The 26853-nt window shown below is 44.8% G+C and overlaps 1 protein-coding gene across 2 annotated transcripts in view; it reads left to right on the top strand.

The window, feature by feature from the left end:
- GPM6A (glycoprotein M6A) overlaps positions 1 to 26853 on the top strand; it is a 344505-nt gene that overhangs the window by 117184 nt on the left and 200468 nt on the right. The window contains exon 1 of one of the 2 annotated variants that reach the window (XM_038400719.2): positions 16703 to 17305. The exons of the other annotated variant lie outside the window; for it this stretch is intronic. Coding sequence (XP_038256647.1) covers positions 17269 to 17305 — 37 coding nt within the window. The 5' untranslated portion in view covers positions 16703 to 17268. Of the gene's footprint in view, positions 1 to 16702; positions 17306 to 26853 lie in introns of those variants that run through there. 2 annotated transcript variants of the gene reach the window in all.

The raw sequence follows: 26853 nt of genomic DNA, 5'->3' as shown, positions 1-26853 counted from the left end.
AGAAAGATGATGATGATGAGGTTGTAGATAGCTCACAGCAAACAAGCGGAGAAACCAGTTTTACCGACAGCCAGGAACTGTTTCTCACCCTGGATCTTGAGCCAGTACCCCCCGAACCCAACCAAGGCTGCCTCCTGGACCCGCCAGGCGGAGAAGGGACCTCTGGTGAGTGTACCTTTTAAAATACTATACATGGTTTAAAAGCCAGCATGTTTAATGATTAATTTGCCCTGGCATTCGCGGCTCTCCTGGATGTACTCCCAAAGCCTTTGCAAAAGGTTTCTGGGGAGGGCAGCCTTATTCTGTCCACCATGGTAGGACACTCCAGGTCAGTAGCACATATGCAGGAATCATTGTAGAACAAAGCATTGCAGTGTATGTTTTCTGGCATTCAAACAACATCCATTCTTTATCTCTCTCTGTTATCTTTCAGAGAGTGGTATCATTCATGGTCACCTGGTTGAAATAGGGTGCTTTTCTTACGGGGACATTGAGGTGCTCGTTCCTGCTGGGCTGTTTGCCTGTAGCTGAACAGAAATGTTCCCTGCTGTTAGCCACAGGGTGGGGGGAGGGATGAGAGGCTAGCCATGTGGTGGGGGGAGGAAAAATGCGACCTTGGAACGAAAGCACATGTGCTATGTATGTAACGTTAACAGCAAGGTTTACTGTGAAAGAGTGTACCCATTGTTCTATAAAATGTGTCTTTTTAAATACCACTGTCCCTTTTTTTTTCCTCCACCAGCTGCATGTGTTTCAAGGATCACAGGATCTTCTCCTTTCCAGAGGCAAGTGAAGATTAGAAGGCGAAACAAATGCACTTGCGATGAAATGTTCTCTGAGCTCATGCTGTCCTCCCACACTGACAGAGCAAAGACAAATGCATGGAGGCAGACAATGTCAGAGTGCAGGAAAGCAGAAAATGACCGGGAGGAGAGGTGGCGGGCTGAAGAGAGTAAGTGGCGGGTTGAAGAGAGGGCTAAAGGTGGCAGCAGAGTGATGAGAGGAGGCAGGATTCAATGCTGAGGCTGTTGGAGGATCATACTAATATGCTCCAGCATATGGTTGCACTGCAGGAAAGGCAGCTGGAGCACAGACAGCACTACAGCCTCTGTTTAACCAACCGCCCTCCTCCCCAAGTTCCATAGCCTCCTCGCCAAGATGCCCAAGAACACGGTGGGGGGGGCCTCCGACCACCCAGCCACTCCAACCCAGAGGATTGCCCAAGCAACAGAAGGCTGACATTCAATAAGTTTTAAAGTTTTAAACTTTTAAAGTGTTGTGTGGCCTTGTCCTTCCCTCCTCCACCACCCCTCCTGGACTGCCTTGGTAGTTATCCCCCTATTTGTGTGTTGAATTAATAAAGAATGCATGAATGTGAAGCAATAATGACTTTATTGCCTCTGCAAGCGGTGATCGAAGGGAGGAGGGAAAGGTGGTTAGCTTACAGGGAAGCAGAGTGAACCAAGGGGCGGGGGTTTCATCAAGGAGAAACAAACAGAACTTTCACACCGTAGCCTGGCCAGTCATGAAACTGATTTTCAAAGCTTCTCTGATGTGCACCACGCCCTCCTGTGCTCTTCTAACCGCCCTGGTGTCTGGCTGTGCGTAGCCACTGGGAATCGTCCCAGACCTGCAACACTATGCGGTCCCACCAGTCTATGCTTGTTTCCCGAGCCCAGAATCTGCGTTCCACTGCAATCCTGCCTCATTAGCACCATGATGTCCACATTGCAAGGGCCCGTACTTTGAGAGAAGTCTGTGTCCATGTCCTCATCACTCTCGTCAACGCGCTGACGTCGCCTACTCGCCCGGTTTCGCTTTGCCAGGTTCTGGTGCTGCATATGCTGCTGGATAATGCGTGTGGTGTTCAATGTGCTCCTAACTGCCAAAGTTATCTGAGCGGGCTCCATGCTTGCTGTGGTATGGCATCTGCACAGAAAAAAGGCACAGAAAGCTTGTCTGCCATTGCTCTGATGGAGGGAGGGGCGACTGACAACATGGCTTACAGGGTTGGCTTACAGGGAATTAAAATCAACAAAGGAGGTGACTTTGCGAGAAACTGAATGGCCACCTCAAGGATAGAACTCAAAACTGGGTTTAGCAGGCCGTTGATTTCACGGAGGGAGGGAGGAGAAAATGAATACAAAACAAATCTGGTGTATTTCTTGTTTTGAGCCACTTCATCTATATTTATACATCTTGCTGGCAGCAGACTGTGCAGTACGACCACTAGCCATTGTCATTTCCTAGGTGCTCGGCAGAAGATGGTGTAGTATGACTACTGGCCATCATCTTCTGCTGGCTGCTGATTAAAAGACAGTGCACTGCCGGTAGGACTGAATCGCCATGAGACAAAACTTAAAAAGGAAATGACCTGGCTGAGTCACTCCCATGTTTGCCCAGGTGCCCCTGACCTCCATTGAGGTTGGTTAAAAGAGCACCCAGGACTACATCGATGATGGCTACCAGTCGTAATGCACTGTCTGCTGCCAAAAGGCAATAAACTGTTGCAGTGTAGCAATGCAGTACTGTGTCTGCTTGCACCCAGGAGACATACGGTGACCGTTAGCTGAACGGGCTCCATGCTTGCTGTGATATGGCGTCTGCTCAGGTAACTCAAGAAAAAAGGCGCAAAACGATTGTCTGCCATTGCTTTCATGGAGGGAGGGAGGGAAGGAGGGCCTGACGATATGTACCCAGAACCACCCGCGACAATGTTTTAGCCCCATCAGGCACTGGGATTTCTACCCAGAATTCAAATGGGCGGTGAGACTGTGGGAACTGTGGGATAGCTACCCACAGTGCAATACTCCAGAAGTCGACGGTTGCCTCGGTACTATGGACGCACTCCGCCAACTCCATGCACTTAGAGCATTTGTGTGGGGACACACACAATCGATTATAAAAATGCTTTCTACAAAACCGACTTGTATAAATTTGACCTAATTTTGTAGTGTAGACATACCCATAAACTTTGTTTTGCCCCCCCGTCGAGCCATGCCCCATTGTCCCTTACTTTTGCACTTGTGCTGGTGGTGGCACTGCCTTCAGAGCTGGGTGGTTGGAGAGCATCAGCTGCTGTCCAGGCCATTCATGTTGTATGTGGCGCGGGAGGACTCTTTTTTTTAATTCGATCCCATCCTGCCCCACAATAGCTGTTCCCACTCCCACCCCTTTTTTGTTGAACTTTTATCCCATTTCTGGTATTATGGCTGTGGGTCCTGCAGCATCCATAGGATCCCAGTCCTGCTGAAGGGCTCTACTAGTAAGTCTGCTGTGAAAAGTGATATTTGTATGGTTGTTTTTTAAAAGAGCAAAAGGCTGAAGTTTCTTCACGCTCCTTTTCCCCTGGAGAAATCTCATGCCCCCTAGCTTGCGTACCACTGTTTTATAATATCCTAACTGCTAGCAGATGGTCTGTTGATCTCATCAGCTTCCAGTTGATTGGTTACTGAACTATTTACCGGGTCCTGATACCAGAGTTGGATGTTTTGTCTTGCTTCATTCTATACAAGTAATATCATTATGTTATGTTCACTTGCACTATATAGGCCATTTGACTTTATCTTTTTATCTTATCCAGTCTTCTTAAACCTCATAGCTTCTTCTTGCCACTTGTACTGTGTTGTAATTTATTGTTAGTCCCAATCCCTATTTTGATATTGGACAGGCCTTAGCACACTGCTGGAATGATTCTTAAACGGACTTCAGAGAAAGCAGATTTCTTCTAGAGCAACCTACGTTACCAGCACTCCCAGCTATCTTCGAGCACCACTGACTTCCTGAGGTAACTACAATGCATTGGTGATCTTCCTAAAAACACCATCCTAGCCACTATGGATGTAGAAGCCCTCTACACCAACATTCCACACAAAGATGGACTACAAGCCGTCAGGAACAGTATCCCCGATAATGTCACGGCTAAGCTGGTGGCTGAACTTTCTGACTGTCCTCACCCATAACTATTTCACATTTGGGGACAATATATACCTTCAAGTCAGCGGCACTGCAATGGGTACCCGCATGGCCCCACAGTATGCCAACATTTTTATGGCTGACTTAGAACAACGCTTCCTCAGCTCTTGTCTCCTAATGCCCCTACTTTACTTGTGCTACATTGATGACGTCTTCACCATCTGGACCCATGGAAAAGAAGCCCTTGAGGAATTCCACCATGATTTCAACGATTTCCATCCCACCATCAACCTCAGCCTGGACCAGTCCACACAAGAGATCCACTTCCTGGACACTACGGTGCTAATACACGATGGTCACATAAACACCACCCTATATCAGAAACCTCCTGACCGCTATTCCTACCTACATGCCTCTAGCTTTCATCCAGATTATACCACACGATCCATTGTCTACAGCCAAGCTCTACGATATAACCGCATTTGCTCCAACCCCTCAGACAGAGACAAACACCTACAAAATCTCTATAATGCATTCTTACAACTACAATACCCACCTGCTGAAGTGAAGAAACAGATTGACAGAGCCAGAAGAGTACCCAGAAGTCACCTACTCCAGGACAGGCCCAACAAAGAAAATAACAGAACGCCACTAGCCATCAGCTTCAGCCCCCAACTAAAACCTCTCCAACGCATCATCAAGGATCTACAACCTATCCTGAAGGACGACCCATCACTCTCACAGATCTTGGGAAACAGGCCAGTCCTTGCTTATAGACAGCCCCCCAACGTGAAGCAAATACTCACCAGCAACTACACACCACACAACAGAACTAGTAACCCAAGAACCTATCCTTGCAACAAAGCCCGTTGCCAACTCTGTCCACATATCTATTCAGGGGACACCATCATAGGGCCTAATCACATCAGCCACACTATCAGAGGCTCGTTCACCTGCGCATCTACCAATGTGATAGATGGCATCATATGCCAGTAATGCCCCTCTGCCATGTACACTGGTCAAACTGGACAGTCTCTACGTAAAAGAATAAATGGACACAAATCAGATATCAAGAATTATAACATTCAAAAACTAGTCGGATAACACTTCAGTCTCTCCGGTCACTCGATTACAGACCTGAGGGTGGCTATCCTTCAACAAAAAAACTTCAAAAACAGACTCCAAGGAGAGACTGCTGAATTGGAATTAATTTGCAAACTGGATACAATTAAGTTAGGCTTGAATAGAGACTGGGAATGGGTGAGTCATTACACAAAGTAAAACTATTTCCCCATGTTATTTCTCCCCCCACCCCACCCCCCACTGTTCCTCAGATGTTCTTGTTAACTGCTGGAAATGGCCTACCTTGCTTGTCACCATGAAAGGTTTTCCTCCTTTCCCCCCCCTCCTGCTGGTGATGGCTTATCTTAAGTGATCACTCTCCTTACAGTGTGTATGATAAAACCCATTGCTTCGTGTTCTCTGTGTGTGTATATAAATCTCCCCGCTGTATTTTCCACCAAATGCATCCGATGAAGTGAGCTGTAGCTCATGAAAGCTTATGCTCAAATAAATTTGTTAGTCTCTAAGGTGCCACAAGTACTCCTTTTTCTTTTTGCGAATACAGACTAACACGGCTGTTACTCTGAAACCAGAAAATACAGTAGAAGTGAAGGGTCTGGCATAAGATTCTCTCTCTTTCTCCCTCTCTCTCTCTCTCACTTAATTGTATAGAGATGTTAAGGTAGATCATGAAAAACTAACTTGATTTCCTTCTTTGAGAAAGCAATTGATTTTTTTTGATAAGGAAAATGCAGTGGATCTAACATGTTTGGATTTCAGTAGCGCATTTAACAGAGTACTGCATGGGAAATTATTAGTTTAATTAGGGAATTTGGGGAACAGTACAAGCATTATAAAATGGATGGAGAATTAACTAAAGGGAAGAAAATAGTGGGTTATGCTGAAAGTTGAATTATCGGACTGGAAAGCGGTTACTAGCAGAGTTTCTCAAGGGTCAGTCTTTGGAACAATCTTATTAAATATTTTTACTAATGATCTTGGCACAAAAAGTAGGAGTGTGCTAATGAAATTTGCTGATGATACAAAGTTGGAAGCATTCTCAATACAGAGGAGGATCAGAATATTGTAGAGCTGAATGACCTTGAAGACTGGAGTGACCGAAATGGGATGCAGTTCAGTAGTGCAAAGTGCAAGGTCGTGCACTGGGGGTCTAAGAAGAATAATATCTGCTACAAGCTGGAAGAGACAGAAGAGGAGAGAGATCTGGGTGTTAGGTTGATCACAGAAAATTATGAGTCACCAGTGTGATGTGACTGTGAATGCAATCCTAGGATGTATTAGGAGAGGCATTTCCAGTAGAGACAGAGAAGTATTAATGCTATTGTACAAGGGTTTGGTAAGATCTCATTTGGAATACTGTGCACAATTCTGGACATTCATGTTCAAGAAAGATGAATTGAAACTATAACTGGTGCAGAGAAAAGCTACTAGGATGATTAGGGGACTAGAGAGCCTACCTTACGACAGGAGACTGGAAGACCTTGACTTGTTTAGTCTTGCAAAAAGGCTGAGAAGGGATGTGATTGCTTTCTATGAATACATTAGGAGGGTGTTGCAGGGTAGGTACACCCCATCACGATGCATCTGGTTAAGGGGGGGAAAGGAGACAAAGTGGGGATTTGATGACTCAAGTGGTCTAGTATTTTGTGTCAATAGAGGGCAGTGTGGCCTAATGGCCGGAGTCTGTGGCTGCCCTTCTCTTCAGGGCTGCACAGCGCAGCTCAATGGCTGGAGTCTATGTGGCCATCCTTCTCTCCAGGGTAGCGTGGCCCAATGGCCAAGGTCAATCAAGCTGCCTTTCTGCTCAGGGCAGCGCAGCCAAATGGCCAGTCAAATCTGTCTTTTGACTGTAAATTCTGCCCCTTCAAGGGGATAGAGGTTGACTGCAGTTGGTGGCAGTTGAAGTCAGGGTAGAGGGATCTGGGCCCACCCTTTTCCCCTGGGTCTTGGCCCAGGGTCCTGAGGAACTGGTATTTTTGTGGTGAGTCTCAGTCTCTCAATGCTACAGTCCCAATCCTTGGGTTGCTTCCTACTCTGACTTCCAGTGAGGACAATTTTGTGACCTCAGTGGTGTCTTCTCTGTCGGCCTCAGTGGTCAGCTGGGTGTCCATTGGGGTCTCAGCATGGATGGCCTCTGTGGCTTGGGGCTCTGGCAGCTTCCTGGTAGGAACATGCAACACATCTGGTCTCCTCCGTGCTCAGCCCAGACTGAGCTGAGCTACTCCCTTTTATTCTCTGATTCCAGTCTGAGCATACCCAGCATGGGTGAGTGGGCATGACTTCTTCAGCCCACAAAGTGTGGTTAACCCCTGCAGAACCAGTGCAGGGTAGGTATACCCTGTCCCCTGGGGTAAATAGCAGGGAGACTGAAGAGCTGTTTAAGCTAAAGGACAATGTTGGCAAGAAGAACAATTGGATATAACCTGACCAGGAACAAATTCAGGCTGGAAATTAGAAGAAAGTTTCTAAGCATCAGAGGGGTGAGATTCAGGAACAGCTTTCCAATAGGAATTGTGGGGGAAAGCAATTTAATTAGTTTTAAAGAGAGAGTTGGATAAATTTATGAGTGCGGTTTTATGACGGGGCTGCTTGTGATGGTGCTGGGCAGGGTACAACAGCCCTTAAGCTCACTTCTGGTTTTCCCTGCTTCAGGTTTCAGCTGGCCACCTGCAGAGGTCAGGAAGGGATTTTGTACCCTCAACATATTCTGTGAGGTTTTTTTATCTCCTTCCTCTGAAGCATCAGGGTTGGCCACAACTGAAGATGAGACACTGGGCAAGGTGAACCAGGCCTCTGAGGTGGCACCAAGTATTTTTTCTTTCAGGTGCTTGGCTGGCTGGTTCTTGCTCACAGGCTCATGGTCTAACTGATCCCCATATGTGGGGTCGGAAAGCAATTCTCCCCCAGGTCAGATTGACAATGACCTGGGGGATTTTTTTGGCCTTCGTCTGCAGTGTGTGGATTATTCACTTGCAAGGATTATCTGGGCATTTAATCATTTCCCTGTCATTGCAGTATTGGGATTCCTGCCAAGACCTATTCAATTGGCTTATCCAGAACACCTTGTTCAGTTCTGGGAAAACACTTCATCCAGTTCTCTGGTATCCAAAAAACCTCCAGATTTTAACTCCAGATTTCATCACACAGGTTCTTTTATTTGGCATTCAGCAGTGCTGTGCTCAGTTGATCAGACTCAAGCGTGGGGGATGGGTATAGGGTGTACCACACATCTAAAGTTACACATCATACCTCTTCCTTTATATAAGTGTACACATTACATTGTATTTCTATACATTGCATCACATGTTTTGGGATTGCCTTTGTTACTTTTCAGGAAAAAATCCCTATGCAGCATGCTCTGTCTGTGCATTGTCCAGATTCATTATGGTCTTTACCTCATCTCTACATTCCTAACTTGTCTTGTCCATTGTTAGTAGATGGTTCTCTCTGTGTTCTCCCTCTTAGCTGGCTCAGACATTCTGTGTTTTTAGCCTACTGACCTACTTACTTATTTTATTTAGCACAAAGTTCTGTTTTCAGCCTAACAAACTGTTTACCTCCCTAATCCTGTCATCCAAGAAATGAGGCCTCCCTCCATGTGTTAATTACTCGTGTCAGGCCAGACCTTTGCCTCATACGGGGGCCTTGAGGATTGGTGCACTTCGGTCCCACCTAGTCTCTGCCTGTGGCCCATAATAATCTAGTCTCCTGTGGATCTCATTTACTTTGGTCTCATTTCAGTTGCTGAGCTTGGTGTACGAGAGCTGGGTCTTTTGGTGGCCTGTGATATACAGGAGGTCAGACTAGATGATCTAGTGGCTCCTTGTGGCCTTAAATCCTGTGAGCAAAGGGAGGCCATTCCAAGTTTAGGACAAATCATGAAAAAGACATTCAAGGGTTGGAAGGTGACAGAAGATTCAGCAGAGTGATATCCTTTAGAGTGCAGGATCAGGAAGAGAGGACAGCTGAAATGTAGATAGGAGCAGACCTGTTTAGTACTTTTTACAGGTGTGGCTGATTAGCTAGAATGTAATGTGCATAAGGGTGATTAAGTCAGTGAAGGGATGTGAGTTAAATACTCACATTTGCAAATAAAGTAGTACAATTTTATACAGCATATATTTTAAGAAAGTCTTGATGCCTTAGAGAAATGCCTCCCTTTTTTGAGGAACGACAATATGCATCAAAATGCCTTACTGAGGCCCACCTTACTGGAACTGGTGGATGCTAGGAGGAGTCCCAGGAGAGTGTGGGAAACTAGGATCAGTTGGTCAGTCAGAGGGGGTGCAGATCAGGCTTTTGTTTGATGGTTGACAGCTGGGAGGGGAGTGGTCAGGCACTTTACGTATTGGGGGATATATTCATTTTAATGAGTTATTAGATTGAACATATATGTCCTAGACTGTAGTGTGTTCTTCTTTAAAATATTACACATTCTGTAGACAGCTGGGATCCAGGGAGAGAGGCTGCCAGATCTGCTGGTCTATTTTCAGTGCCATCTGAAAGATATGGGGAAATGAGAGACTAAGGGTAGGTTCATATGGTAATATGTTGAACCTGCAACATTCTTCAGACTGCTATCTGTTGTGTACATTAGTAGTGGGGAAGGCAGGTGGGAGGAGTAGAGAGAGAGACTATAGGGAGATGGTGGGGATTAACTGGGTCAAAAAGAGAGAGCATTGACTGTAAATTGGTTTCATTATAATGTTGCATTTATTATATATCCTCCAACACAGGCTGCAGAACTCTTAAAAACTTTGAGAGAGCCTGAAATGGAGTTTGAATTGTCCTTTGCTCCCTGGCTCATCATTATCGTAGTGTTGACAGATTCCAGAGGGAGCTGTGTCCCGCTCTTCTAAAGAGGATGGATGATTGCTGTGAAGGAAAGCCTCTGAGGTTGGTGGTGGCGCAAGTCATAGAACGTAAACTGAGGGATCATAGTCACACTTATATCCCTCCACCCCAAAAACACTTTAAAAATTAAAACTGTGATTTTTCTCAGGTATTACCCAGCAATTGAATTTGCATGTGCAAGCAAGATTTACTTGTATTGTAGATGTCTCTCAACTATATGTCACTCTTTCATTAGATCTGCTAGTAATGTTGATTGGCTTATAGAATATCTGGCTAGGATCAGGGTTTGAATGGGAGTGAACTGACTATAACTCAATTCAGAGAGAGACTGAGATTATGCTGGAAAGTCCAAGGCAGAAGAAATATCTGAATTTATATCAGCTCTCACTGAGCCGGGCATTTGCACACCTTTTTAATTACTCTAATTTGTAAACTGGGTGTTCTTTGGAACTTGCATCTTCTTTCAGATACCTGCATAGCATTCTGTCATTTACACTTGGCCAGACGGTTACAATCTTCTCTCTCTAATGAGGGCCATTTCTCAGTGACCCACTGTGAATCTACCAGGTCTTGAACCCAGGTTTGGGAGCTCTCAGACCAACTGCCGCATCATAGCCTTCATCCAATGTTTGCTGAAACATGGTGGGCTGAGAATCTAGTAGGACTACAACCTCAGCCATGGTACCACCCAGGGAAACCTTGATTGGAGGATCACCTGGGCTCCACCAATTTGTCCAACCACATTATATAAGCCAGAATGAGGCACAGGAAGTTGTCTGAGCAACAAGGTGATTTCCTGTTGTGGCTGCATTTGACCCTGCTTGTACCTGCTTCTTGAACTGAAACCTGTTCCTGATTCCTGCTCTGCTCCTGGTTCCTACCTCCTCCCTGCCTTTGCTCCTGTTCCCAGTATGCTCCTGCTCTGTGCTTGATCATTGCTTCTTGTCCAGTTCCTGCCTTTACCTCACTTCCACCATCAGTTACCAGTCCTGTCTGCGATCCTGCCTCCAACTTCCAACACTGACTCTGGATTGACCTGGGCTCTGACATTCGGTTTCTGACCTTGGCTGTGATGCACAGCTTCAATTCCTGACTCTGACTCTGGTTTGACCCATGGCTCTGGTAATTACGCAGTTGACTTTGGTGCTGACCCTTGGCTTTTCCCCCCATCTGGATGTCTGCTCTGCCCACTAGACCTGACTCCTGCTCTGACTACTAGGCCAGGCCACCTAAATCCTGGCCACAACACCCATAACTTTGCACTGCAATGTGTTCTACATGGGGCTATACCTCAAGTCTTCTGAAGCTTCAGCTGGTGCAAGATGTGTTTAGTGTGCTGAATCAGTGTGTCAAATCTTCAGAATGGAGTCTCTTCGCTTATTGCTAACAAACATAGGTCGGTGTGACTGTTTGGCACCCGTTGCTCTAAAGGAGGCTTACCAGTAATATCCTATAATAAAAACAGACCAGAGGTTCCTCAGATTCTCTGCAGGACACCTGTAACACCAAGTTCTTTCATTTAGTATTGGTCAGCCCCAGGGATTGTTTTGAACATAATTGTGGTCGTTGAAGCATTCTTCAGGAAGAAAGGGGTCTGAATAACTCCCAGTCTGGCCCAGTCCTCAACATTTGAGATTCTGGCAGCTCAGCTTGATAGTGAATTGGGAGAAGAGTTCTCTTACTCCCTCCAGACACTTCTGTAATAAAGGAAATGGTGGACAGTCTTTACCACCCTTGACATAATCCTCAAACTAGAGACTCTACTTGAATTTGTCCACGTTAGTGGCTTAGTGCCTATCTATTTGTGCATAGCACCACATTGCTCTGTTAGAACATGGTCCCAGGCTTGAATTCATTCTTTGCCTCTCCAACATCTATTTTTCTTCTTTTCCTCAATAGAGGAGAACATAGAGGACCTAATTCCTTTCCTTCAACCACAAAAATCACACACTATAAAGCGAACCTCACTTCTGGACTCTCAGTGCATCAATATGGATGGAGCAGTCACAGTTCAGTCAGTCGAGGCATCATCTCCTCAGGAACAAAAGCTTGACCTCACCATCCATTGTTTTGAGTGGCCAGTAGATTGGCTATGGGGGACTTGAGAGCTACATTCTAACCAGGTTCAACAATGCCTCCATGATGGCCTACCTGAATCATCAAGGCTGAACTTGGAGTATTCTCTTCCAGAATCTAATGATGTCTTCCACTAGGAAGAGAAAATCCTGGGGTCTGTCAAGGCCCTACATGTGTCCAGACATTGTGCTGAACCAGAAAGGCTTCCATCTGGATGAATGCTATCTCTAGTGGGAAGTTTTCAGCCAATAAGTGACCTGGTGTGATGCTCTGTACCTCAGGGGAACACCCAGCACTCCTATGTTAATCCTTGTAAAATGATTGTGTGGTATCCAATACAAAGTTTGTCATGTCGGGTGTCTTCAGAAGGCTCATGATGCACTGAACATTGTTGTTGCAGTAATGTTATCGGTTTTAATTTCATGTATGTATTTATGAGGCTGAAAATGTATCCTCATGGCTTAAAGTAAGCCCAGGCAAAAACTCTCCTAGAGCAGAGAGGCAGTTCACCCCTCATCAGGGCAGTTATGGGACAAACCCAGCCCAGCCTCACAGGAACAAAGGACGGTGGCCTAGGCAGCAACAAAAGAATCTGTTATACTCTCAAGGGAGTCACCCCTCCTTCCTTTGGTCAGTTTGGAACTGCGATGAGGTAATTCTCACCTGACTCTGAAGGGGGGGCAAAGCCAAGAGGGAAGAAAGGACATGATAAAAGGGAGAGACATTTGCCATGCTTTCTCTCTCTCTCTCTGTCTCTCTTCCACCAACATCTACAGACATTACACCAAGTAACTGAAGCGCTGATCAAAGGGGACAGCCTGGCTGAAGAGCAACCAGTCAGCCTGTGGTGAGAAGCATCTAAGTTTGTTAGGGCACTGAAAGTGTTAAAATCAGATTAGAATGCATTTTGCTTTTATTTCGTTTGACCAAAACTGACTTGATATGGTTTGACTTATAATCACTTAAAATCTATCTTTATAGCTAATAAATTTGTTTGTTTTTCCTACCTGAAGCAGTGCGTTTGCTTTGAAGCATGTCAGAGGCTCCCCTTGGGATGCCTAACAAGCCTGCTATATATCAATTTCCTTGTTAAATTAACAAACTCATACAAGCTTGCAGTGTTCAGCGGGCATAACTGGGCACTACAAGATGGAGGTTCCTAGGGTTGTGTCTGGGACCGGAGATATTGGCTAGTGTCATTCGGTTGCACAACTCAAGGAGCAGCTTACATACCAGAGGCTGTGCGTGAATAGCTCAGGAGTGAGGGTTCTCACAGCAGAGCAGGGTAAGGCTGGCTTCCAGAATCAAGGATTGGGGTGACCTAGCTGATCACTGGTCCGGATAAAACCAGAGGGGAATGTGACACCTGAGACCTGGTCTCCTTTGATCAACTTCTTCACGACAAGCTTCAGCTTCCTAGTTCCCAGATATGATTGAAAATGCCTCGGTCCTTACACATAGGAACAGGGTACCTTCTCCATTTCAAAGGTGAGGGAGGTATCTTAGGTCTTCTTTCCTCTACTTCCTATGTGTCTAAGAAAGCAGAAAGAAATCAGTGACTTATGATTCTGTATGGCCCCACAATGACATAGATAGGCCTCGTGTGCCCAGCCCCTCCCACAAGCTACCCTATGATCTGTCTTTGCCTAGCAGAAAGAAAGGGTGTCCTACACATCAGCCCCACCCCCCAAATCTTGTGAACCCTCTTTCCTTTCAAATCCAGGAATGTTCATCCATGTCCTTGTTGTTAATCTACCTTCATGAAAGAAGTGTACTTACTTTGCTTATTGTAGGGCATGGTCTGTCTTTTTTTTTTTTTTATCCCATTGGATGTTAGCCAAGACATTTACAATCTACTCTGTCACGGGGTTCACTTGCTGCTGGCGGTGCCTCCTCCTGGCAGTCCTGGGGATTAGCTCTGCCCCAGGTGTTGCACCCTTCTCTGGTGGTATCTTCACCCATCCTTCCTGCCCTGCAGCCCATCTGGCTCCAGGAACTGCAGCCACCTCTCCATGGCTTAGCCTTCAGGCCAGATCACTGTGTGGTTTCCCCTTCCACAGGAGGTTTGTAACAAAGTCTTTCTAGAATAAATCATCCCAGGCACTCCGCTGTCCTTTGCCTGGCCTGTGACATGCCCCCAGTGGCTGGTAGGGGAACCTGGGCCTGCCCTCTATGCCAGGTTCCAGCTCAGGGTCCTTCTAGTCAGCAGCCAAGGCCTGCTCTGTCCTATCTTGCTGCTTTCCCATCTTCCTGGCTTTCCACCTCTCTGGGTTTGTCAGCTTTCCAACTCCCTCTGCTCAGGGAATGACTGCAGCCTACTTCCCTGCAGCTCCTTTCTCCTCTGAGTCTCTGGGTTTTATACAGGCAGCTCCTGTTCCTGTCAAGGTGAGCCTCATTTAATCAATCCCTGGTTGCTCCTCCTGGTGCAGCCTGGGAAGTAAATTGGCCTACCTGGCCACCTTAACCCTTTTAAGCCTTATGTGGGTTGGACACCTTATCACACCGTCCTTTCTGGAGTTCTTCCAGAATGGGGTTCAGAGACTCTGTGCTATCTCCATTAGAGTCCAGACCTCTGCCCTTAGCTCTCTTGAAAGTCCATAGGAGGCTTCCCAGTGGGTTTCACACCTCCTCTCCCATAGCTAGGCTCCTTAGGGCAGTCTCTTTGTCTAGGACTCTTGTTTAGTGTGGCTCTATCCCTTTTAGTTAAATATAGTTCTCACTTGCTCTCAGTTCAGACTTATTTGGTACTATCTTCACCAGTCCATGCTCTCTGCTGTTATGGAAAGCAATTTTTCTAGTGGTCACTAACCCGTTCCAGAGTCTGAACTCACAGCCCTGGCTTGTAGAAAATGAAACATCACATAGAGAAGGTTTGTTCTGTGGACTTGCTCCCAATTTGGTCTCAGCCATTCACCTTACTTAAGAGGTCTCACTGTTGAATTTCTGCCACAATCGTAAGGCAAGACTTGAGGTCTGGTCCCATTCTCTGTATGTCTGGGTTGTTCTTAGGGTCTACCTTTCTGAAACCAAACACTTCCACAAGTCCCTTTTGTTTGTGCTGTGCAAAGGGCCCCACAAAGAGTAGAAGCAATCCGGATACATCCTCTGCCATTGGATAAGAGCCAGCATCTGGTAACCCTACTTCCTTGTGTATGTTCCCTGCTCAGAGAAGCTTCAAGCTCACTTTTTCCAAGAGATCGCCATCTTCTGGATGGAGCACAAAGAGGCTCGATGGGTTAGCTGTGCTGTGTAGCAATGTGATGTGCTGAGACCTTCTGGAGACACCACTGGCAGGGTATGCACAAATCAGCTGATGTTGCCTTTGGTAGTGAAGTTCTCAGAGAGGTCTGGTAGTAACCATAGTACTGCTGCCTTGGGGAGGAGATACGTTGTAACTAGTTGGCTCTAATAGGTCTTCTCACCTCACGTCTCCCCTTATGATACCATGGGTAGTTCAGTTCCTCTCAGGTGCTTAAGCTAACACTCCCCTGGTTTAATGATCGGGGGTCTAGAGGAGGGTGTTCTCAATAGGAATGTTCAGCTGTGACATGCATTTTATGATGTAATTCAACAAAATCCAAAATTGTGGATTTTTAGGTCATACTGCAAGCTCATTTGTTTCCCCAGGTTTTCTGGGAGAGGCAAGATCCTTGCATGCTATGATCTTGAAGCCATCTGAGCTAGATGAGCAGCTGAGTGGTGGTTTTGGGAGATTTTGGTTTGAAAAATATCTAGGGGGTCTGGGAAGACTGAATCTGTTGGAAATTGGTCCTTATTTATTCCCTATAAGAGGTGTACATGCAACGAAAGTGCTAGATAGGTGCATTTTAAAAACAGAATGGTCAGGTAGCTATCTATGTGAATTCACAAATTATTTATGAAATTTCTGTTGATGTGAACTGTTACGAACAAAATAGTATACAAAATATTTACCGGATTTGAAAACAATTTTAAACTTAGAGCGAGCTGGTGAGGCGGTCCCTTTTAATAACATCACATTAAAAACAGTTTTGCTTCTGTGTTTACCAATTTTAAGTCTTGACATTTTAGATTCATGGTGAGAATTAGTCACATTTTCCTAGGAGGATAGGGGAAAAAAAACCCACAACACACATTGGGTGTTTTTCTTGTTGCACTTCTAGGAAGTATTCAAACTCTTAAGATGATGCTATGCCACTCAACAGGCCAAGGTACAAAAATGCTAATTTATTGATAGATTGCAGTGTCCAATTTGCATTTCAAATCAGATTGCACGGCTCCCCAAACAAGTAAGTGACCCCACAATGTACTGAACTGTGTTTTTCCTCCAACAATCCATGACAAAGATTGTGTAATGTGTGGGGTTTTGTTTTTGTTTTGTTTTAAGCTTCACCATCTTGAAAAGGTTCCATCTTTTAATAAGGTACTACAGCCTACCGATAATATTGCATGCTATACTGCAGAAAAAAATGGATAGAATATTTATTTAAACATCTCGCTGTCTTATTTTAAATTCACATCTGCCAATTTGTGGCATTGTGAGAGATAATTTACCTTAAATAGAGGATTTGATGGGCAGTCAGTAATATTCTCTGTTTTGTACTTTCTGCTTTTTTATATATATACTTGAAAAGCCCACCTTAAACGACAAAGGTGTATCTTTCTTTTAAACAAACCCTCTTGCAGCCTGTCAGAATACATTATAGAATAAGTAAAATAGTATGTATTTCTAATACTAATTATACCCAAATAGTATAGATATATGAGAGAGCAAGTAAATGAAGGAGAATATTAGTAATGTATCTGACCGAGAGTGAGACAACTACTGCAGCATAAAGAACCCACAGGCATCTGGGTTTTCCCACTTTAGTAGCAAATAGGGGGAATTATGGGTTGGTGGTCTGCTTCATGTTAGGAGGACACCCCTCCATCTGTTCTCAGTGCAGCCTGTTTCCAATTTAAAACGCAGATTTCAATACAAACCTCAATTTCTTTCCCCCATTTTATATGCAAAGCGAGGCTTATGAATTACAGTGTCACTGCCACTGGGACGGACACCAAATTTCCCCCCAAAATTCACTGGCTATTCATTTGAATACCTGTTTACAGTGATATACAATGGGCAGCTTTGAGAAGAAAAATTGATAATCTTCACGGAAGAGTAATTTGAATGAAATTACACTTGACAGCCTGTCTCCAAGCAAACAAGGAGAGTGAGAGAGCCTTAGCTAAGCTCTGAGGACTTGCCTAAGCCTCTGCTGTTGGAGCTTCCCAGGAAAAAAGCACCCCACACTTTTTCCAACATCTAATTGAAGCTTTTGATTAATTCTGTGTAGCAGTTTGTAGTGAAGAAAGGTAGCCATGGAAGAGAATATGGAAGAGGGACAAACACAAAAAGGTATTGTGATAAATAGTTTTCCGTTTACAAATATGATATTATTTTGCAGTTTCCTTATTTGCTTTGGGTGCATGCCTCTAAGGCTAGTGAATATCCTGGTGTAGCAGATGTGAAAGATTTTTCTTTCCATTTGGCTTCTTGAAGTAATGTCTGGAATTAATATTGTGATTGTGAATATTTAAGACTTACAGAATTCAAATGCACAGTCTTATATGCATAGTAGTAACACTGCAGGCTTTTAACGTGGACTGTTTCCCAGACCAGTCCTTTGTTAACCTTCCTTTATTTCATGTTTTCACGCTTGTCTAGCTGGGTCAAGGGAGCCCACTGTGAACTATGAGAGAGCCACTCACACAATATTTGGAGCTAGTTGGAGTTAGAAATCTAACAATGTAACCATTATTTACACCTTTCAATGGGTGTCCAGACTGAACAAAGACCTGAAGTATATTTTGTATATATTTGGGAGGTGTCTATATTTCTTTCACTTTCCCCCCCATTTCTTTAGGTATCTGTGGAAGCAGCCTTGCTATAGTATCTATGAAGGGATTGGTTGTAAATTTTGCAGTATATATATTCAGTTAGCTTTTTGTTTTTGCACAGTGCAGTTCAGTTTGTGTTAGAAAAAATAAATACACAGCATGGTCTTGGTATTCCTATTTTAAAATCTCTGGCCAAAGTTGTATGTAGCTGATTGTTGCTGGGTGTATTACTGTTTTTTAAAAGTACACCCCTAGATTGTTGTTGCTTGTACAGTATATCAAGGTGTAGCTCAGGAAAATATACTGTTCATAACGTCCTTTTTTCTAAGGAGCAGAGTGTATGATCACTGCAACTGTGTTCTCTTTCTGTTCTGTCCATGCTGGATTTTATCTAGATGTATTGAAATGAGGGCATTTTTTGTATTGTAAGTGAAAAGGTAATACTGGCAAAGATTTGCCACATCTAAATCACAGATACTGTTTAATCTAAATTGATCTGGAGATCAATGCTTGAGAGGGACATTTTGGATGTAAGAAAACTGGATAACTTAAACTCCATGTATATGCATATTTCCTGAGTTGATGCCATATTCCGTTTTTCAACACTCCGATCAATCTGCTTGCTACATGTAAATGTCATGCTTGCTCATTAGAACTGACCCACTTAGACTAAATGCAGCTTTGGAGTGTTTATTATCTTGCTTTTATCTAGATGTACCGTAGATTGTCACACAACAAAGCAGAATATATGTATCAAATGTAAAACAGATTAATTTATAAACAATATGGTGAACTGACAGGATAGCTGACAATTGAATCCAAATACCTAACCACAAATGAAACACTGATTTGGAGAAACAATGTACAATTCAGGATCCCTTAATTCCTCATTTAAAAAATCCAATTTGAAAACTGTAAAAATTACCAAAAGAAAAATGTGAATCAATTAGTGGATTGCATGAACAAGTTGCTATAGATAACCGTGTCCTCCTTGTTCAAATGATAAGCAGTTTGAACGACCAATAGCCTCTCAAAATAATGTGATTAATAGTGTGATTACAACAATAGCTAATGCAACAGATTTTTTTTCCCATTTAGAATGCCATGCCTTTAATAGTGCCCAGTTGTCATCACAAGTCTGGGCAAAAATGTGTTGAGATCCCAATAAATTACATTTATTTTCCCTTATGAGGGAGGGGTAGTGTTGGTTAATTGCTGTGACTGTGTTTGTGGATATGTTGTGGAAAAGAGAAGTCCCCTTACCCCCACAGAAGGCTGGAATTCAAGATTTGGGAATAAAATGAGGACCCATGAAGGGAAAAAGTGTTTGGACCCGAGTTTGTAAGGGGCTGTTAAGGAAAGTACTGTGATCACTGGTCACTACACACGCTTTAAAGGCTGTACTTTGCCTTGGAGGAAGAATATTGTCTCTAGTTACACACTTTGGTACTTCTGTCCTAAGTTGCTTTCACATACCATAGCACTTCTATTGTGGTGTGCTTTGCCAAGGTTGAGCAGTGTATAGTTATAATTTAGCTGCACAATCTCTTGTTATTTTTCCTTAATGGAATATCCCAACAACTTTCATCAAGACATGTTTATTCTAATTTTCTTCATGCTTCCATCTTGAGTGAAGCTGCTTGTTTCCGCCTCTCTCCTTCTCTTTTCTTGCTATAAAATCAATGAGAATATAAATTGTCACTGCTCACCAACTCCTACACTCTTCGTAGCAGATGCTTTGAACCACCCACGGCACGGCATTACATGTTGCTAGCAGCCATGATGGAAGTGAATAGTTTCATATTGGTGCATTTCACAAATACAATGCAAATAGCTCTAATATGGTACTTGCTGCTTCAACAACCATTTTATTCCTATAGCATCAAATACAATAAAATACCAGTGAGTACAAACAGTATGTTTTCTATAGTGATACGCTGTATGTCACTGTTTGAGCAAGGTATTCTGCCTATATATTCTCTCTAAATTCCAGTTTTTGACAGTTAAAAGTTCTTTTAGGGCTATAATTTGGGAAACAAACTACCAGCAAAGGAGACTGCTGGACAGACACACTAGCCTTAGAAATCAGACAAATCATAGAATCATAGAATATCAGGGTTGGAAGGGACCCCAGAAGGTCATCTAGTCCAACCCCCTGCTCAAAGCAGGACCAAGTCCCAGTTAAATCATCCCAGCTAGGGCTTTGTCAAGCCTGATCTTAAAAACCTCTAAGGAAGGAGATTCTACCACCTCCCTAGGTAACGCATTCCAGTGTTTCACCACCCTCTTAGTGAAAAAGTTTTTCCTAATATCCAATCTAAACCTCCCCCATTGCAACTTGAGACCATTACTCCTCGTTCTGTCATCTGCTACCATTGAGAACAGTCTAGAGCCATCCTCTTTGAAACCCCCTTTCAGGTAGTTGAAAGCAGCTATCAAATCCCCCCTCATTCTTCTCTTCTGCAGACTAAACAATCCCAGCTCCCTCAGCCTCTCCTCATAAGTCATGTGCTCTAGACCCCTAATCATTTTCGTTGCCCTTCGTTGTACTCTTTCCAATTTATCCACATCCTTCCTGTAGTGTGGGGCCCAAAACTGGACACAGTACTCCAGATGAGGCCTCACCAGTGTCGAATAGAGGGGAACGATCACGTCCCTCGATCTGCTCGCTATGCCCCTACTTATACAACCCAAAATGCCATTGGCCTTCTTGGCAACAAGGGCACACTGCTGACTCATATCCAGCTTCTCGTCCACTGTCACCCCTAGGTCCTTTTCCGCAGAACTGCTGCCGAGCCATTCGGTCCCTAGTCTGTAGCGGTGCATTGGATTCTTCCATCCTAAGTGCAGGACCCTGCACTTATCCTTATTGAACCTCATTAGATTTCTTTTGGCCCAATCCTCCAATTTGTCTAGGTCCTTCTGTATCCTATCCCTCCCCTCCAGCGTATCTACCACTCCTCCCAGTTTAGTATCATCCGCAAATTTGCTGAGAGTGCAATCCACACCATCCTCCAGATCATTTATGAAGATATTGAACAAAACGGGCCCCAGGACCGACCCCTGGGGCACTCCACTTGACACCGGCTGCCAACTAGACATGGAGCCATTGATCACTACCCGTTGAGCCCGACAATCTAGCCAGCTTTCTACCCACCTTATAGTGCATTCATCCAGCCCATACTTCCTTAACTTGCTGACAAGAATGCTGTGGGAGACCGTGTCAAAAGCTTTGCTAAAGTCAAGAAACAATACATCCACTGCTTTCCCTTCATCCACAGAACCAGTAATCTCATCATAAAGGCGATTAGATTAGTCAGGCATGACCTTCCCTTGGTGAATCCATGCTGACTGTTCCTGATCACTTTCCTCTCCTCTAAGTGCTTCAGGATTGATTCTTTGAGGACCTGCTCCATGATTTTTCCAGGGACTGAGGTGAGGCTGACCGGCCTGTAGTTCCCAGGATCCTCCTTCTTCCCTTTTTTAAAGATGGGCACTACATTAGCCTTTTTCCAGTCATCCGGGACTTCCCCCGTTCGCCACGAGTTTTCAAAGATAATGGCCAAGGGCTCTGCAATCACAGCCGCCAATTCCTTCAGCACTCTCGGATGCAATTCGTCCGGCCCCATGGACTTGTGCACGTCCAGCTTTTCTAAATAGTCCCTAACCACCTCTATCTCTACAGAGGGCTGGCCATCTCTTCCCCATTTTGTGTTGCCCAGCACAGCAGTCTGGGAGCTGACCTTGTTAGTGAAAACAGAGGCAAAAAAAAGCATTGAGTACATTAGCTTTTTCCACATCCTCTGTCACTAGCTTGCCTCCCTCATTCAGTAAGGGGCCCACACTTTCCTTGGCTTTCTTCTTGTTGCCAACATACCTGAAGAAACCCTTCATATTATTAATACATATTATGTATTATTTGTCTGGTTTCTGATGCAGATTCACTGTGAAGCTGCATCATGGTTGGTGATCAGACACTCTAGTGTTCAAATGCTTTCTCCAGTATTGTCTTGCTGTGTGGAAGTAGCTTCTTCTCTCAGCTTCAGTTTCCACATTCAGAAAATAAAGCTCATGCTAGCCTACCTTGTTAATGTGTTTTCAGCAGTTTAGTATGTAAAAGAGTGTATAAGTAAGGCTTTTTCCACCAAATGCATCCGATGAAGTGAGCTGTAGCTCACGAAAGCTTATGCTCTAATAAATTTGTTAGTCTCTAAGGTGCCACGGGTACTCCTTTTCTTTTTGCGAATACAGACTAACACGGCTGCTACTCTGAAACCAGTGTATAAGTTATTATCTATTCATGTTTGCACTTAAACTATGGGAAGGCCCGTTTTCTTTTCTTGTTGGTCCTTGGCCCATCTCATTGTCTCCCAAGTGAGCGGAGGTTGGTGAGACAAATCCAATTATATCCACTAGGCCATTTCTGTCTAAGAATTAGACCTATGTATGGAAATGGACTCTTCCTTCAAAACATTACAATGCATCTATTGGGTGCACATTAAAAATAATAGTCTCACTAATATTTATAGCATAATATCTTGTGAGACCTTTCAGCCATTACAGTTTCTATGAAAGGAATATAAAGTGCTCTTTTACATGGTACTGTGTTCATAGGAAATCCAAAGCCAGAGCAACATCAGTAAGAGTTTTGTTGTCCTACTGCTGAAAAACACAAAGGTAGTGGAGATGATCGTTCAAGTTATTATTAATGAGATAAAGCGTGAACATTTCAGAAGTGTCTCAGTGAGTAAGGAGCTCCCTGACTATCGGTGGGACACTCGCTATTAAGTCACCTAGGTGCTTTTCAAATATCCCACCCATAAAAGCTAAGTGATGTCAGTGGTTAATCTCCCAGGTCACGAGTGGTGGAAAGATGGTAATAGCAGATTGCTATTAATTTTGATACATGAAAAAAAATTGGGAGGTCTCAGTCCAGTTTCTGCATCACTGTTTGTCACCTCAGCAGAAAGTTTTTTGCGGAAGAAACAGTGGGCTTTTTATTACACATTTTATGCAGCACTTAGCATGGGTCCTGAGTCCCAGTGCTACTGCACCACAAATCATAAGACTGTATCAATGTAGAATTTAAACTACTCTGGAACCTCCAGCTTTCCGTAAGGCACATTAGGAGAACTGTGTGGGAAACTGTTCATTGTTGATGCTCCTCATGTATCTGTTCCGAGTGTAATTATGTATAATAAGAAATGCCCATATTTAGAGAGGAGCATGTTCCAGCGGTGCAGGGCACTGCACTGTGACTCATGAGAATGGACTTCTACTCTCTCATCTGTCCATAACTTGCTGTATAATCTAGGACAGATAACTTCCTCTGTGCCTTTTGTCTTGTATATTTGGACTGTAAACTCTTTGGGAGTGGGGATTGTCTCCTATGTATATGTACAGCACAAAGCACAGTGGGAAACTGATCTTGTTTGGGATCTCTAGGCACTACTGTAATATAAACAATAATCACCTAATGATCTGAGCACTTTTACAAAGTTTAAAACTCTCCATATATAATTCAATATAATGTAATGTAATATACAGTTCATAGCACTCTGAATATTACCAGCCAAACAATAATTCTTCTTTGAGTGCTTGCTCATGTCGATTCCATTCTAGATGTGTGCGTGCCCACAAGAACAGTCGTTGGAGATTTTTGCCGTGCTCATGTGCTGGTATATTAGGCGCTGCTGACCCTACATCCTCTCACTTCCTCCTTACCGCCTATGACAGTTGGTCAGAGCGCCTTGTTTTGCATCACAAGAGCATTAGCAATTCTTACAGTCCATTTTTCTGTCTCCTTTGTTGTTAGTTGATAGGTACTGAGTTAGACCTTTAAGTTAAGTGTTAGAATAGAGTAGTTTAGGCATTAGAGTCCCAGCTGGACTCGGAGCTTCGTCTCAGAGCCCGGCATGTCCCATTCCCCATGCTTTAAGCCATGTTCAGGGTGCAGCCGGCTGATGCCCGTTACTGACCCCCATGAGAGCTGTTTAAAGTGATTGGGGGAGTCCCACAGAAAGGATCAGTGCAGGATCTGAAATAATTTTTGCCCTCGAACTCAGAAGGAGGGGGATATCTGCTTAAGGGTCCGCCTTGTGGAGGCTTTGCCTCATCTTACCTCGAAGCCCTCTCGATTGGACTCCGTGCCCGACACCTTGGCGTTGGCACACAGTATATCACCAGCACCACAATCCACCCGGCATTGTTCCCCTTCCCCGGTGCCTAAGAAGCAGTCAAAGTTGATGGGCCTGCCGGCGCCACAGGAAAAGGGGGCTTCAGGCAAAGGACCTGGGTCAGGTCATGTGCCCACCCCAGAGCTGCTTGGGGGTACCTCTGGGGTCAGCCCCCCTAGTCCAGCCAGGGACCCCCCTCTGACTTCTGGGAGCAGAAGGGGGTATCAGCCCCTAATAGGGTCATCTGTGCCCAAAGTGGGCCTGGTGGCCAAACAGCAAGTAGGCTGACTGGCACCAGATGTCAAGCCAGACAACGGACCTAGCCCAGGTCCCAGCATCTATGGGCAAGCCGGTTATGGGACTACCTCTTAAAGCAGCAGATTGTTCCCAATCCCTGGACCGCAGGCATCAGTCCCCATCACTGCGGCCTCGGACCCTGGCACCGCAGCCTCAGCCCCTGATTAGAAGACACAGGTCTCTAATGCCAAGGTCTCTGCCTGCAAGTCACACCTGAGTCATGATGCTGATCCCTGTACCCATGGTACTGTCGGGCCTCCCGCCAGAGTTTATCATGGCGCAGCTCACCATCACCTAGGCGGTCTCCCAGGTGTCAATCCCCCCCGTGCAGGATTGTTCCCAGTCACAGCACCGGTCTCCGGCTCCCTGGTACTGCTCTTCAAGCTGGCATGGGTCCTCGCCCTCTCCTTACTGGTCGCCGATGAGTGTCAGTTGGCAGACTCAGACATCTACAGCTCTGCCATGTCACTAGAAGAGCAATGGTCCAAGCCTGAAGGGGAGTTCAGCCCCTCATCTATAAAATGCGAATCACCACCAGCCCATGAGACCGGCGCAGCTCCTGCGTGTTGGAGCACGGTGTCGAATCCGATACGGAGGCAACACAGCGGGCCCCGATGCCCTGGGTGAGCCAGGAGAAGCCAGCCCTCCCTCTGCTATGCAGTCATCTTCGTCATCTCTGGATGAAACGTTGGGAGGCCTCTTGCAAACGAGCAGCCTCCCTGACAACTTCAAGGAGCAGTGGACCCTGCTCAAAAGGGTGGCTGCCAACCTGAACTTGGAGGTTGAGGAGTTAGTGGAGGAGTCTGATGACCTCTTTAATGTCATACCCTCCACCCTGGCCTGGGTTGCATTGCCCGTCCACCCAGGGGTCCTTAAAATTGCCAAGTCTGGGTGGCAGTTCCATTCTTCCATTCCACCTACCTCCAAGAAGGCGGAAAAGAAGTACTATGTGCCCACAAAGGGAATTGAGTACCTATATATCTACCCTCCAGCAGGGTCCCTGGTCATGTCTGCCGTCAACGAAAAGGTCAGGTGAGTGGCACACCAAAACGTAAAGATGCCAAGAGGCTGGACTTGTTTGGCAGGAAAGTTATTCGACAGCCAGCCTGCATGTTCGGGTGTCTAAGCATCAGGCCCTGCTAGGCACGTACAACTTCAACCTGTGGGACTCCATCAGCAAGTTCAAGGAGGGCCTCCCACAGGACCGAGCCCAAGAGATCACCGCGTAGTGGAAGAGGGCAAAGCGGTGGCAAGAGGTGCTCTCCAGATAGCCTGGGATGCTACGGACTCGGCAGCCAGGGTTGTTGCCTCTGCGGTGGTGATGAGGCGCAGCTCCTGGTTACAGTTCTCTGGACCTTCTGTTTGAGGGAACAGGGCTCTTTTCAGAGTTGACCAATGCACAGCTCCACGGCCTTAAAGACTCCCATGCCACCTTCCATTCCTTGAGTTAAGTCCCATAACTGCTTACTTTTGCTTAAGAACCTTTGGTGAGGGACTTTGACAAAGGCTTTCTGAAAGTCCAAGACAGTATATCAACTGAATGACCCTTGTCTACATGTTTGTTGATAACCTCAAAGAATTCTAATGATTAGGCATGATTTCCCTTTACAAAAGTCATGTTGACTTTTCCCCCAGCATATTGTGTTCATCTTATGTGTCTGATAATTCTCTTCTTTACAATAGTTTATGCCAATTTGCCTGGTGCTGAAATTAGGCTTACCGGCCTGTAATTGCCAGGGTTGTCTCTGGAGCCTTTTTAAAAAATTGGCATCACATTAGCTATCCTCCAGTCATCTGGTACTCAGGATGACTTAAGTGACAGGTTACATAACACACTTAGTAGTTCTGCATTTTCATATTTAAGTTCCTTCAAAACTCTTGGGTGAATACCATCCAGTCTTGCTGACTTATTACTGTTTAATTTATCCATTTGTTCCAAAACCTCCTCTATCAACACCTCAGTGTGAGACACTTCCTCAGATTTGTCATCTAAAAATAATGGCTTAGTTGTGGGAATCTCCCTCACATCCTCAGCCATGAAGACCAATGAAAATAATTCATTTAGCTCCTCCACAAATGCCCTGTCTCCTTCAGCGCTATAATTGTCTAGTGGTTCCACTCAAGGCTGTCCATATGGGGGTGCAGGGCCCGGGGCGGATGTGATCAATCTGTCACTTCCGGGACCAACTGCGCTGGCCAATTGCACTGGCCTGTGGGACCCCCCCAACGCATGGGGCCTGGAGCAGTCACCCTGATTTGCCATAGCCAAGGGATGGCTCCATTGATTCTTTGGCAGGCTTCCTGCTTTTGATGTATTTAAAAAAAATTGTTGCTGTTAGTTTTTGTGTCTTTTGCTAGTTGTTTTTCAAATTCTTTTTTGGCTTGCCTAATTGTACTTTTACACTTTACTTGCCAGAGTTTATACTCTTTCCTATTTTCCTTAGGATTTAGCTTCCAATTTGTAAACAATGTCTTTTTGTCTCTGACTGCCTCTTTTACTTTATTATTTAGCCATGGTGGCATTTTTTGGTCCTCTTATTGTGTTTTTGATTTGGGGTGTACTTTTAGTTTGAACCTCTATGGTGTTTTTTTA

Source organism: Dermochelys coriacea, chromosome 4, assembly GCF_009764565.3.
Source record: "Dermochelys coriacea isolate rDerCor1 chromosome 4, rDerCor1.pri.v4, whole genome shotgun sequence".
NCBI lineage: Eukaryota > Metazoa > Chordata > Testudines > Dermochelyidae > Dermochelys > Dermochelys coriacea.
The sequence above is the reverse complement of the archived record's forward strand: the minus strand, read 5'-3'. Positions and strand labels throughout refer to the sequence as shown.